This window comes from Sceloporus occidentalis, unplaced genomic scaffold (assembly GCF_023333645.1).
Source record: "Sceloporus occidentalis isolate IW3139 unplaced genomic scaffold, rSceOcc1.0.p SCAF_527, whole genome shotgun sequence".
Classification (NCBI taxonomy): Eukaryota; Metazoa; Chordata; class Lepidosauria; order Squamata; family Phrynosomatidae; genus Sceloporus; species Sceloporus occidentalis.
In genome coordinates, this window is record NW_028317507.1 from 2002 (window position 1) to 16152 (window position 14151).

Here is a 14151-nt window from a genome sequence, read left to right on the forward strand (position 1 = left end):
CCTCCCCACGTGGATCAGCAAACACTTTCAGCGTGGGGAAATGCAGCCAATTATAATCAAGCACTCACCCGCCAATCAAATGCGCACAAGCACTGTCCAATCAGAGGGGGACGCTATTTATTTTGAAACCGAAACTTTATTGACAACTTGGTAGAGGGCAAAATGGCAGTAACTGCACTACTCTGGTGCAGATTGGCCCCAGTCTCTGATACCTCCCGAGTGTCCCATTAGGGGCAGAACAATCCTGATACATCCTCCCAACATGTCATATGACAAGAGAGGGGCAGAAACAGGCGCTTTCCCACTGCTTCTCATTTGTGCGGCTTTTGTGTAACTGGGAGGGGCATTTATTAGAAGAATAATGGGGTTTATTTACAACGTTTAGTTTATAAAGCCGTTTCCTGCTGTTTCTATACACATTATCGGGGCTTTTAGGGCTGTAGAACCCTGCGATCCCCTCATACCCAGCAAACATTCTGACCTCCTAGAAAAGAGGGGCATCGGGGAGGAGAGAGGTTTGCAGTTGGACTGTCAGGCTAAACAGGGACACTTGGCAGGTATGCCTATTTGACAGCGGGTATAGTAACATAGATCAGCGCTGTGCCGCGCTCTCTGTGGGACCGGCTGACCCTGCTGCTCATGCACAACATTCACATACTATGTAGTGTAACTATGGCTGAGCAACTGGAGGGGGTTGTCTAATGTATAACCCCCCCAATCTGTTTTCTGATCACCCCCAAGTGACCTCTGACCCCCCATGGTTAAGCCTTCCCCAGGTGACCTCTGACTCCCCCATGATTAAGCCTTCCCCCGGTGACCTCTGACCCCCATAACCTGCTGTTTACTTTCTGATAAGGTTGTTTGCAGGTATCGGCGGAGTGAAGGGCCGGAGTCGTGTAAGAGACGCGTAAGTACAAGGCGCGGGGTCGGGACACGGATACATGTGACGTGTTGCTGCCGGCACAGGTATGTGATGCTGCCCTGCAGTGTATGGGAGTGGATGCTCGACACGGCCGGGACCTCCTGTCTGAATGAGTGCCCCACTCAGACTCCTGCATGTATTACTTTACTATCCTTTAACATGTGAAATATCCATACGTGCAAATAAACTACATCCATAAACCACGGACGGGATCCCCAGCTTTACATCCTGTACACTGCAGGGGGCAGCACTGTACATGCGCAGTAACACGGGAGATCCAGTCAGTGTGTGGGGTGGCACGCTGTGTGAGAGGGGCAAAGGTTTAGGGGCTGAGGGGTAGTTCCACCTCGAACCAAATCCCTGCTAAATGCTCTGGGCCCGTGGAGTGTTGGGGGATGGGGATATGTGTTTGGGGGAGCAGTATGATTTGTGGCTATTTGCAGTGTCTGGATGGGCTGTGGCCAGGTGGGCTGGATGGGCTGTGGCCAGGTGCGGTGTCGGGATGGGGAGGGCGGCCAGGAGCGGTGTCGGTGGGGGCTCTAATTGTCTTCCTGCTTTCTCGCAGCCAGACAGAAAGATGGCTTCTGAAGATCTTCCTCTTCTCTTGCCCCGCCCCCGTCTGCAGCAGCTGGCCCGTGATTGGCTGGCAGAGGATGCTCCCTGGTTGGATATAGCAGGATGGGCAGCTTCACATGGGAAAAGGGGCTGCCAGGAGGAGGCGGTATTACTGTGTAAATCTGCGGGGGTCCTAGCAGGGAGCCCCTTCTTCCAAGCGGTGTGTGAAGAGGCCGGCTGCCGCGTGACCTGGGAACACGCCGACGGGGAACAGCTGGAGCCGGTGACACGCGTGGCAACCGTAACAGGTGAGCTGGTATGAGTTCTGCCCTTAGATCGGCCCTTATTACTTATTGATATAGCTCCATCATATTCCACGGCGCCGTGCAGGACGTAATCACAGTTTGGGCAGAACATAAGAAGCAGCCAGGTTAGGGCAGGACACGTTCCAGGTGAGAGGGGGAGAGGGGTTGGTGATGTCTGAGGCCAAAGGCGGAGGTGATAGACGGGAATTGAGAGGCCAAAGTGCTGTCCTCTGCAATGTCGTTTAGACTGCTGAGCGTGGGCAGGTGGCGCATGCTGCAGGGCTTTACCACAAAGTGTGTCGGTGGCCGTCAGACCTCCATTAAACTCCACCCCCGGCCCTGTCTCCAGGTCACATCAATGACATTCTCATAGCTGAACGACCGGCCCTCAATGTCCTATCCCGGGTCAGTGGAGTGGCTACTTTGGCGCGGCAAGTGGCTCAAGAGGCGAAGGTGTCGGGATGGAAGGGGCAAGTAACTGGGACTCGGAAAACCACCCCAGGCTTCCGTCTGCCCGAGAAGTATGGAGTACTGGTGGGGGGAGCCGGGACGCACAGATATGGGACCAGCGACCTCGTCATGTTGAAAGACAATCACGTGTGGGCGATGGGGGGAGTTAAACAGGTGAGTGTCTCGGGATGTCTCTTCCCTTTTGGGCATGGCCGGGGTGCGCTCTCTCTCTGAAGCATGAGGCGCTGACGGTCTGTGAGTCTCTGCCCTGTTGCCAGTCTCTTTCTGTTAGCGTGTCTGTCTCTTTCAGGCCATGGCCGGGGTGCGCTCTCTCACTGGACACACTCTGAAGGTGGAGATTGAATGTCGCTCTCTGGAGGAAGCTCTAGAAGCTGCAGGGTCTGGAGCGGACATCGTCATGTTGGATAACCTACCCCCGGAGGTACCTGTAGATTTAGCGCTCTCGGTGAACGATTCATGTATGTATAGTTTAGAGACACACGGGGCAGTTAGAGTGCTGCTTACACACGTGTGTCCTGAAGGCAGTTTATTGTAGAGTATGTGGAGGGGTCTCTGTCTAACTGCTGTGTTCTGCTCCATCTCTTGCAGTTGCTCCACGAAGCTGCGCTCTCGTTGAAGACCAGTTACCCCGGGGTGATAGTCGAGGCATCTGGGGGCATTTCTCCCCAAAACCTTGTGCAGTTCCTTGGCCCTCACATTGACGTTGTGTCCATGGGATGTCTCACTCAGGGGGCTCCATACGTCGATTTTTCTCTTAAGCTTGTGAAAGGCTTGCGTGCCCCCCCCTCCTAGAACGATGGTGGCCCCCTGGCGGCCAGTCCCCCATCAAATTGTACCCCCGGTCACCCCAGACAATCTCATTCATACTGATGTCCTTCTCCATTGCCGGGGGTCTCTGCCCCAGAATTAGGGGTATTTGTATCTCTTTTAATAAAAAGCATCCGTCTCTCTGAATACGTGTTTAGAAATCCCCGGCTTTGGGGCAAGTGGTCGTGAAACGTAGAAACCCCGCTGGGCAGATACCGGAGCTGAGTCAGGGGCAGTTGAATAAATGGGGTGGTATGCAGCGGACATGTTTGCAGGGTTAGGCACTGTAACAAGGCGTTTTGGTGGTTACTGGATGGCATTTGAGGGGGTACAGGCAGAGGTGGTAGGGATCCTGGAGTAGATTATAGAGGTTGGCAAATGTGGGGGCTGGAGGGTCTGTTCTAGGGGATTGTGGGTAACGTTTGGGGGTTTGTGTTATCTGGGACAGGGGCTGCAGGTTAAAGTTTAGAAGATTGGGCTGCGGGGCCAGGAGTGGATTTGGTGGTTGTAGTTATCGAGTTTGGGTTTCTAGTCATGGGATTGGGGTTTATGGTTGGGGTTTGAGGTGGTGGAATTAGGAGGGTTATGGTTGGGGTGGTGGGATTATTAGTTATAGTTATGGAGTTGGGGTTCCAGGTAGTGGGATAAGGGGTTATGGTGGGGGTTTCAGGTGGTGGGATTAGGAGTTAGGGTTTGGGAATTGGTGTTCTGGGTGGTGGAATTAGGGTTTTATAGTTGGGGAGTTAGGGGTTCGGGTGGTGAGATTAGGGGGTTATGGTTAGGGAGTTGAGGTTTCAAGTGGTGGGATTAGGGGTTAGGGTAGGTTGTAGTTATGTGGGATTAGGGGTTATGGTTGTGGAGTTAGGGTTTCCGGTGGTGGGATTAAGGGAGTTATGGTTGGGGAGTTGGGGTTTATAGTTATGGAATTGGGGTTTCAGAGTTTGGGATTAGGGGGTTATGGTTGGAGAGTTGGGGTTTGAGGTGGTGGGATTAAGGGTTATAGTTATGGAGTTGGTTTTCCGGGTGGTGGGATTAGGGATTAGGGATGGAGTTCCAGGTGGTGGGATTAGGGTTGGGGTTCCGGGTGGTGGGATTAGCAGGTTATAGTTATGGAGTAGGGGTTTCAGGAGGTGGGGTTAGAGGGTTATGGTTGTGGAGTTAGGGTTCCGGGTGGTGGGATTAGGGGTAATGGTTGGGGTTTCTGGTGGTGGGATTAGGGGTTAGGGTTGGGGAGATGGGGTTCCGGGTGGTGGGATTAGGGGTTATGGTTGGGGAGTTGGTGTTCCGGGTGGTGGGATTAGGGATTATGGTTGGGGTTTCTGGTGGTGGGATTAGGGGTTAGGGTTGGGGAGATGGGGTTCCGGGTGGTGGGATTAGGGGTTATGGTTGGGGAGTTGGTGTTCCGGGTGGTGGGATTAGGGATTATGGTTGGGGTTTCTGGTGGTGGGATTAGGGGTTAGGGTTGGGGAGATGGGGTTCCGGGTGGTGGGATTAGGGGTTATGGTTGTGGAATTGGGGTTCCGGGTGGTGAGATTAGGGGTTATGGCTGGGGGGTTGGTGTTCCGGGTGGTGGGATTAGGGATTATGGTTGGGGTTTCAGGTGGTGGGGTTAGGGGTTATGGTTGGGGAGTTGGTGTTCCGGGTGGTGGGATTAGGGGTTATTGGTCACAGTCTGGGTGCCGTCGGGTCTCCTCTGTAATAAATGAAGAGAAACATCCAGCAAGTAGAATAAAAAGTTGACTTTATTGAACTTCAGAGATTCCAGTTTAAGACGTTGAAGAGCAAAGTGTGAGGGAGAAAGTCGGCGACGGGGCTCAGTCGCTAAATAGGGCTCGGTCGATAAACGGGGTTCTCCCTTCCACCCACCCCAAGAAATAAATTACAGTTGTGTCTTTGGTGGGATGAATTTACAAAATAAGACGCAATATACAGCAATTTGGGGGTGAAGCCGGATGCCCCCGGGCGCGGAGCCCCTCTATTCCTGGTCTTTGTCCTCGCCGTGGGTGATCACGTAGCAGATGTTCTTGTAATCGACGTTGCCAGCCACATCGGGAGGGAAGGCTGTCCACATGTTCTTAATCTGTGAGCAAAGAATGAAAGGGTGAGGGGAGTCTGTCGCCCCCAAACTGCCCCCGCGCCCCCCATACGTCTCCAGCACTTACCTCCTCGGGGCTGAATCTGTCACACTGTGTGGTGAGCAGCTCCTCCAAGCTGGGGGCAGATAAACGGAAGGAAGATGTCAGAAGAACGCGGAACATACACTATGACTGCGGGGTTTGCTTTATGCCCTATCCACCTGCCAGCCGCTTCTGCTGCAAGGCTGTTCCATGCATCTACCACACAGCCCCAGACCCTCTAGTGTTAGATTCTGGTCTCTTGTTGTAACTTCCCTCCTGTCCTTTGTTAAACCCCTTTATGTATTTAAATATCTCCCTTCTCCCCATCTCTCTCTCCCACCCCCTCTCTCTTCTCCCCGTCTCTCTCTCCCAACCCCTCTCTCTCCCATCCCCGTCTCTTTCTTCTCCCCGTCTCTCTCCTGTCCCCTCTCTCTTCTCTGCCCTCCCCGAGGGTTAATAAGAGCGCCGGGGCGCAGGGACTTACAACTGCTTCTTGATGGATCCTTTGCCTTCAGGGTCAAGCACCTTAAACGCTCCGGTGATCACATCTTCTGGATCAGCACCTTGGAGAGAAAAATGGGGTAAATGGTGGTGCTCGGGGGTATCTGTGACCAATGAGAAGCCCTATTGGGGCAACAACATTCAGCTGCCTCTCACCCTTCAGCTTCTCTCCAAACATGGTCAGGAAGACGGTGAAGTTGATGGGTCCAGAAGCCTCTTTAATCATTTCTTCCAGCTCCTCGTTCTTCACGTTGAGGCGGCCTGGAGCAGGAGAGTCGTGCATTAGAACAGGTAAAGAGACAGGGAACCGATGCCAGGCAGAGGGAGACCATACTGATCTTTGGAGCCGGGGGTCCCAGAAGCTGATATGATCTTTAAACATATTTGTGTCTAGCCGATCGGATCTGCCTCGGCACAGACAGGGTAAATATTATTTATACAATCTACCAATCAGGAAGCGGCGTCAGTGAGAGAGAGCTCGGGGGTCTCTCTGTTATATGTGCTTTTGTATCTCTGGTGAACATTATTATTAGTAGGTGACACCTTTCAGTAGGCCAACACAGAAACAGGTGGTCTTTCCGGACCTCAGAGGTCTCCCGCCGGCACCTCCGGGCTCTGAACTCACCCATAGCTGCAAAAGTGTCTCTCAGATCCTCCTTATCGATTATGCCATCTCTGTTCTGATCGATGACTGTGAAAGCCTGAAAAGAGACAGACAGGGAGTAAGATCAGCCAGAGAGAGAGACAGAGATCAGCCAGAGAGAGAGAGAGAGGGACAGAGATCAGCCAGAGAGAGAGAGAGGGACAGAGATCCGCCAGAGAGGGACAGAGATCAGCCAGAGAGAGAGACAGAGATCAGCCAGAGAGAGAGAGAGAGGGACAGAGATCAGCCAGAGAGAGAGAGAGAGGGACAGAGATCAGCCAGAGAGAGAGAGAGGGACAGAGATCCGCCAGAGAGAGAGACAGAGATCAGCCAGAGAGAGAGACAGATCAGCCAGAGAGAGGGACAGAGATCAGCCAGAGAGAGAAAGAGAGACAGAGATCAGCCAGAGAGAGAGAGGCAGAGATCAGAGAGAGAGAGAGACAGAGATCAGCCAGAGAGAGAGAGAGACAGAGATCAGCCAGAGAGAGAGACAGAGATCAGCCAGAAAGAGACAGAGATCAGCCAGAGAGAGAGACAGAGATCAGACAGAGAGAGACAGAGAGCGAAACAGAGATCAGCCAGAGAGAGAGCGATAGACGCGCCGGTAGCGAGGTTTCTGGGAAATATTCATTACTTTTCCGTTAAAAATGAATCACAAATTAGGAAAATGTAATTTAAAATATTTCACTGATTGATGCATTTTGTGCCCAATGTCTCGGGGGGTCCTGTCTGCCCCTGTCAATCAGGCTAAATTTGGCTCAGACTCTGACCCCCCAGCCCCCCTACTCCTACACACACCTGTCCCCCTAACCCCCCCTCGGACACACACCTGTCCCCCTCTGTCACGTTCCACTGAGTGTGAATTACGCCCCAAATGCACCCTGTTAACCTCCACTCCTGCAGGGTACGAGGGACCCCCATATTACAGGCCTGACTATAAGGGAAACCCCAAAATTACTGTCCTGAGTATGAGGGGACCCCCAAATCACTGCCCTGAGTATGAGGGGACCCCCTCTCACTCCACTCACCTCCTTGAACTCCTGGATCTGAGTTTGGTCGAACATGGAGAGGACGTTGGATGAGCCTCCTTCCGCTGCCCTCCTCTTGGCTTTCTTTGCTGGGGCCTGAAGGGAGAAAAGGAAACATGAAGACAAAGCTACACGGGGAGCCAAGGGTTAAACGGGAATTAAAGGGCCCCTAATATAGCCGGGCGCCTAATGGGTTAATTACACTCCCTTAGAACTGAGGGGCATTTACAGACCTTCCAACCCACGGGCCCTTTAGCCTGATTTAACTATACATTATACAGGGCTTTTCTTTATGAGCAGCACAGCCTCCCAGTAGAAGTGGTAAAGGGTAATACAGTGAGGGGATTAAACATGCATGGGATAGGCATACGGCTCCTGAATCTAGATAAATGTAACAGCCTCCCGGCAGAAGTGGTAGAGGGTAATACAGTGAGGGGATTAAACATGCATGGGATAGACATACAGCTCCTGAATCTAAGACGAGACAAACGACTGATTAAGGTTTCAGTCTTTGCATCAGGGGCAGACTAGACCCTCCCGTTCACAGATGGTCCCCGAGCCTCCAGATTGAGCCCCCCGAGCCTCCACACTGAGCCCCCCCAGTCCCCTGAGTCCCCCGAGCCTCCACACTGAGCCTCCCGAGCCCCGTCCTTCCTGCAGCCGCTCCTCGCCGGGTCCCACTTACCATGTCCTCGGGTGAGCTGGGTGCTTGTCCTGGTGTGAAGGAGAGAGTGGCATGAGAAGGAAGCCCCCCGGCGGGGATTATATACCCCTCCGGCACAAGACGCCGCTTCTAACTTTAGCCGCATCCTCAACTTTGGCTGCAAGGAGCGGGGAGGAGGAACGCGGACAAAATAGTCCCGACCAAAATAGCTGCGGAGTCTCAAGGCGCCTTCTGATTCCTTTCTTGGACACACAAGGAGCAAAAGAACAGCTGCTGGGCCGGGGGGCCGAAGTGGGATCTCTGAAATATACTCACATTAAAAGACTGTATGGAGGCCGGGAGGCATGGGGAGGAATAACTATACAGAGACTGGGGGGCAATAACTGCAGAGAGCGGGACCCCGGCCTTTCCTTATAATACGTATCGAGACCCCCGGCCTTTCCTTATAATCCGTATCGAGACCCCCCGGCCTTTCCTTATAATCCGTATCGAGACCCCCCTGGCCTTTCCTTATAATCCGTATCGAGACCCCCCGGCCTTTCCTTATAATCCGTAGCGAGACACCCGGCCTTTCCTTATAATCCGTAGCGAGACCCCCCGGCCTTTCCTTATAATATGTATCGAGACCCCCCGGCCTTTCCTTATAATACGTATCGAGACCCCCGGCCTTTCCTTATAATACGTATCGAGACCCCCCGGCCTTTCCTTATAATCCGTAGCGAGACCCCCGGCCTTTCCTTATAATCCGTAGCGAGACCCCCCGGCCTTTCCTTATAATACGTATCGAGACCCCCCGGCCTTTCCTTATAATCCGTATCGAGACCCCCGGCCTTTCCTTATAATACGCAGCGAGACCCCCGGCCTTTCCTTATAATACGTATCGAGACCCCCGGCCTTTCCTTATAATCCGTATCGAGACCCCCCGGCCTTTCCTTATAATACGCAGCGAGACCCCCGGCATTTCCTTATAATACGTATCGAGACCCCCGGCCTTTCCTTATAATACGTAGCGAGACCCCCGGCCTCTCCTTATAATCCGTATCGAGACCCCCGGCCTTTCCTTATAATCCGTATCGAGACCCCCGGCCTTTCCTTATAATACGCAGCGAGACCCCCGGCCTTTCCTTATAATACGCAGCGAGACCCCCGGCCTTTCCTTATAATACGCAGCGAGACCCCCGGCCTTTCCTTATAATCCGTATCGAGACCCCCGGCCTTTCCTTATAATCCGTATCGAGACCCCCGGCCTTTCCTTATAATCCGTATCGAGATCCCCCGGCCTTTCCTTATAATACGCAGCGAGACCCCCGGCCTTTCCTTATAATACGTAGCGAGACCCCCGGCCTCTCCTTATAATCCGTATCGAGACCCCCGGCCTCTCCTTATAATACGCAGCGAGACCCCCGGCCTTTCCTTATAATACGTATCGAGACCCCCGGCCTTTCCTTATAATACGCAGCGAGACCCCCGGCCTTTCCTTATAATACGCAGCGAGACCCCCGGCCTTTCCTTATAATCCGTATCGAGACCCCCGGCCTTTCCTTATAATCCGTATCGAGACCCCCGGCCTTTCCTTATAATACGCATCGAGACCCCCGGCCTTTCCTTATAATACGTATCGAGACCCCCGGCCTTTCCTTATAATCCGTATCGAGACCCCCGGCCTTTCCTTATAATCCGTATCGAGACCCCCGGCCTTTCCTTATAATCCGTATCGAGACCCCCCGGCCTCTCCTTATAATACGCAGCGAGACCCCCGGCCTTTCCTTATAATACGTATCGAGACCCCCGGCCTTTCCTTATAATACGCATCGAGACCCCCGGCCTTTCCTTATAATACGCAGCGAGACCCCCGGCCTTTCCTTATAATACGCATCGAGACCCCCGGCCTTTCCTTATAATACGCATCGAGACCCCAGGCCTTTCCTTATAACACATATGTTTATGTGTATGTATAGAACACGTATGTTTATGTGTTTGTATAACATACAGATTGATGTGTTCATATAATGCAATTTGTGCTTTTAAGGCCCGAGGGCTTGGCATGTTGCGTGTTGCGTGTCGCGTGACCCCCTGAGGTATTTTTGTCTGGATGGCAGCTTTGAGGGACGGTCTCAGCTGTCTCCTGCCCTGTCAGCTGTCAGCCCCCATCCCCCGCTGGTTAAATGAGGGGCAACTCAGAAAGAAAAGCCCTCAGGAAATCGGAAAACGGAGACCCCACGGTGGGAAAGGCCCGGGACACATGGTGGCTGCCACGGGGGGGGCTGTCACTCTGGCAAACATACCCTAATTCAGTGTCAGATTCTCAGGGTTTTTACCCCAGTCTCGGGGTGAAGGGGCAGATTCTCAAGGTTTTTAGCCCAGTCTCGGGGTGAAGGGGCAGATTCTCTGGGTTTTTACCCCAGTCTCGGGGTGAAGGGGCAGATTCTCTGGGTTATTACCCCAGTCTCGGGGTGAATGGGCAGATTCTCAGGGTTTTTACCCCAGTCTCGGGGTGAAGGGGCAGATTCTCTGGGTTTTTACCCCAGTCTCGGGGTGAATGGGCAGATTCTCAGGGTTTTTACCCCAGTCTCGGGGTGAATGGGCAGATTCTCTGGGTTATTACCCCAGTCTCGGGGAGAATGGGCAGATTCTCTGGGTTATTACCCCAGTCTCGGGGAGAATGGGCAGATTCTCTGGGTTATTACCCCAGTCTCGGGGTAAATGGGCAGATTATGTGAACACTGGGAACACGATCGGTTTATATCTGAGCGTCCCGATTGGTCCTTTTCTCCCTGCTATATCACAGATGGAATCCCTGCTTGAAGACAGGTGACTCCATTCAGAATATCTTTTTCCTCCAGACAGGTCACGGTTTCCTTCGGGATCTCTGGCCACCGGCTACTCCCCATAGATTGTATGCTCCCCGGGTCAGGGTCCTCTCCTCCTTCTGTATGTAAATTGTCTGTTCCCTACCGTAATAGCGCTACGGCATGTGCTGGCGCTATACAAATACCTGTAATGTAGCGTTTAGAGGGGAAGCTTAGCTGCCGAGTGGCCCCGCAAGCCACAACCTGCGCGATCGGCAGGAAAAGGGCGAGAGAACAAGCCCCAAATAAAAACTCAACGTACAGACAGCGGGTAGAGCCGAACCGGAACAGAGGAAGCTCAACCATAACGGGGAGCCAATAATCCCGTTACCGGGACTCACTGTATTCACCAAAGTGCCACCCTTCCGGCTCCCGCGGAAGCGTATCAACTACTCCTAAGCAGTATTGCGAGGTAATGCACCGCGGCCACCTGAACGTCCCTTCGCTGTCACGTGACAGGCTAATTCCTGCTAAAGGAAGATAAGACGACGCCCGTGTCCGCGAAGGTGACAGGACCGGCGCTCACACCGATACCGGCAGCTCGGCCTGTAGGGGCCCCGCAGGGCCCAGAGCTGCGAGCACTGGGAACACGATCGGTTCTACCCCCTCAGCCGCGAGGGCCCTGGGGGTACGGCAGGCGGAAGCTGACAAACCGGGAAGTGTGAGGTGGCACTCCGCACACGAGCGGCTATTAAAGGGTTAGAATGACATGTGGGTGACGGGGTAAATCAGGGGTGCGAGAGCCTGCAAACAGCACCGGCCCCCAGCAGGGGCATCACAACAGGGCAACCCAAAGACCACAGGCCGCCATATCATCTATACCGTGGGCTCATATAAAGCGCTCCCTCTGCGCTGTGTGGGGCACTTACTGCGTCATGCAACCTGCACACTGCAGGGGGCAGAACTGTGCAGGCACAGGAACACTCAGGGTTAATGTCCCTGACCCGGACTCCCGCCCACACCGGGGATAGAGCCCCGGCAAGTATGTGCCGATTCTTTTAAATAAAGTTTAGGAAGCTAACACGGCACGAGCTTGTCCCGCCTTCAGGTCCGGATTGGCTGTGTTCAGCCTCATTGGTGGCGCTGATTGGTTGAGGCTCCGCCCTTTGTTATCGGGCCTCTACTTCCCTTTCCTGGTTCCGGGCCCCGCCCTTGTGCACACGGCTCGTCCTCGCGAGGTGATTGGATGGAAGGTTCCCCAGTTTATCCAATCGCACATTACGATACATACATATCACGGATGCTGTTGGTGTTGCGGGACGTGATTGGTTGAACACCCGTTCTGCTATTAGACACTGCCCCGCTTTGATTGGAGAGCACGTCCGCTAGTCCCAGCTCCTATTGGTCAGCCGGATTCCCCTGTCAGTCTGTCCAGGCCGGTGAGCGCTGCTGCTGCCACCGGCCTGCACCGTTCCGGTAGTCACCGTAGTGAGTCTAGGGGATTGAAATGGAGCCGTCTCCAGGCCCCTATCCCCCGTCCCCGGGGCCCCGGCCCGTTCCTCCTCCCCGCAGGGCCTCTGGGGAGCGCAAGACCATCATCAGTGAGGAGCACAGGGGATTCTGGGAGAGCTGTACTGATACCAATGACAGGGGACCACTGGAGAGGAGAGCCCATGCTGAGGGTGGCAAAGGCCAGCAGAGGGAGGTGAGTGGCATTATGATGCAGATCCATGGGACGCCTCACGCAGAGGAGAGCAACAGGACAACCGAGCAAGACACGGGGCAGAGCCAAGCACCACGGCATGATGCGGCGCAGAGCCAAGGGGCTACCGTGCAAGACACGGGGCAGAGCCGAGCACCACGGCATGATGCGGCGCAGAGCCAAGGGGCTACCGTGCAAGACACGGGGCAGAGCCGAGCACCACGGCATGATGCGGCACAGAGCCACGGGGCAACCGAGCAAGACACGGGGCAGAGCCGAGCACCACGGCATGATGCGGCACAGAGCCACTGGGCAATCGAGCAAGACACGGGGCAGAGCCGAGCACCACGGCATGATGCGGCACAGAGCCACGGGGCAACTGAGCAAGATGCAGAGAATCACAGACCACAACATGATGTGGTGCAGAGCCGAGGCTCACCTGGGCAAGATGGGGAGCAGAGTCACCCACAACAATGCGAAGACACAGACCAGAGCTCTGGACAGACACAGAGCGCTGCCACCAAGCAAGACCACAAAGCATCGCAGCAGAGCAGCGCGGGTGACAGCCATGTTATATCGCAACCGCTACACAGGGTGCCTGCGCCGTGGTCAGCGGCAACACCGAACCTCAACACTTCGCAAGGAGACAGCATGGCAACAAGCCACAAAGCTGTACAGCATGAGAACGCCGTATGGAGCGATGGGGCATTAGAACAGGAGAGCCGTGGGCCATCGCAGCAGGGCAGTCTGCCCGTGACCCAGGGGCCATCGCAGCAGGGCAGTCTGCCCGTGACCCAGGGGCCATCGCAGCAGGGCAGTCTGCCCGTGACCCAGGGGCCATGGCAGCAAGGCAGTTTGCCCGATAGCTTCAGAATTTCAGAACTAGATGGGGCTGTCCATAGTGTGACTATGCAGGGCAATAAAACCCACGTGACACAGCAGCAAGGAAATGTGGTTCCTTATCCACTAAGTCATGACAGTTCACAGCAGGACCGGACAATACTCCACAATCAGAGCGCCGAGCCACAACAGGAACGTGTTGGGCCGGGCTTCATGTCGCTTGCAGAACAATGCACCATGGAGGCAAGAGTTGCGGAGAATGGTCTTTCGGCAAGTAATTCTGCCCCAAGAAGTGACGGCCCTTCGCTGGCAGCAGAGACCACACAGAAGAAAGTGTCACATGTTGCGCCTGTTATACAGATAAGTGTCACTCAAGAGGAACTGACCCCTCAACCACAAAGCAAATCAATCCACAGTTCCTCAGAGCAGCATTTCACGCCAGAGAGAGAGCCAACCACTGGGGCATCATTCTTCACTTCTCCAGGGGCAGCGCCACTGCAGGTTGCTGGCACATCATCTCAGCCCTGTCCAGGAGTAGCCCAGCTCTCCACTACTGGGACACCGTCTCAGCCCTCTCCTGGAGTAGCCCAGCTCTCCACTACTGGGACACCGTCTCGGCACTCTACAGGATTAGCCCAAGTAGCCACCACGGGGACACCATCTCAGCCCTCTCTAGGAGTAGCTCAGCTCTCCACTACTGGGACAACCTCTCAGCCCTCTCCAGGAGTAGCCCAGCTCTCTACTGCTGTGACACCATCTCAATCCTCCCTAGAGGCAACCTCTGTCTCCACTGCTGTGGCGCGATCC

At 54.3% G+C, this 14151-nt stretch overlaps 2 protein-coding genes across 2 annotated transcripts; one reads left to right on the plus strand and one right to left on the minus strand.

Moving 5' to 3' along the window:
* The first annotated feature begins 1499 nt into the window (after positions 1-1499).
* LOC149271375 (nicotinate-nucleotide pyrophosphorylase [carboxylating]-like) lies at positions 1500-3045 on the plus strand. The gene is made up of 4 exons (XM_089507483.1): positions 1500-1785; positions 2132-2406; positions 2543-2674; positions 2842-3045. The coding sequence occupies exons 1-4, from the start codon at positions 1500-1502 to the stop codon at positions 3043-3045; spliced, it is 897 nt and encodes a 298-aa protein (XP_089363609.1).
* A 1739-nt stretch (positions 3046-4784) lies between these two features.
* LOC149271376 (myosin regulatory light chain 11-like) lies at positions 4785-8084 on the minus strand. Its single transcript, XM_089507494.1, has 7 exons — positions 8035-8084; positions 7350-7445; positions 6304-6379; positions 5835-5939; positions 5662-5740; positions 5223-5271; positions 4785-5140 (listed from the first exon to the last, which is right to left on the minus strand). Exons 1-7 carry the CDS (start codon positions 8035-8037, stop codon positions 5036-5038), a joined length of 513 nt encoding a protein of 170 aa, XP_089363620.1. The 5' UTR covers positions 8038-8084; the 3' UTR covers positions 4785-5035.
* Positions 8085-14151: the final 6067 nt, after the last annotated feature.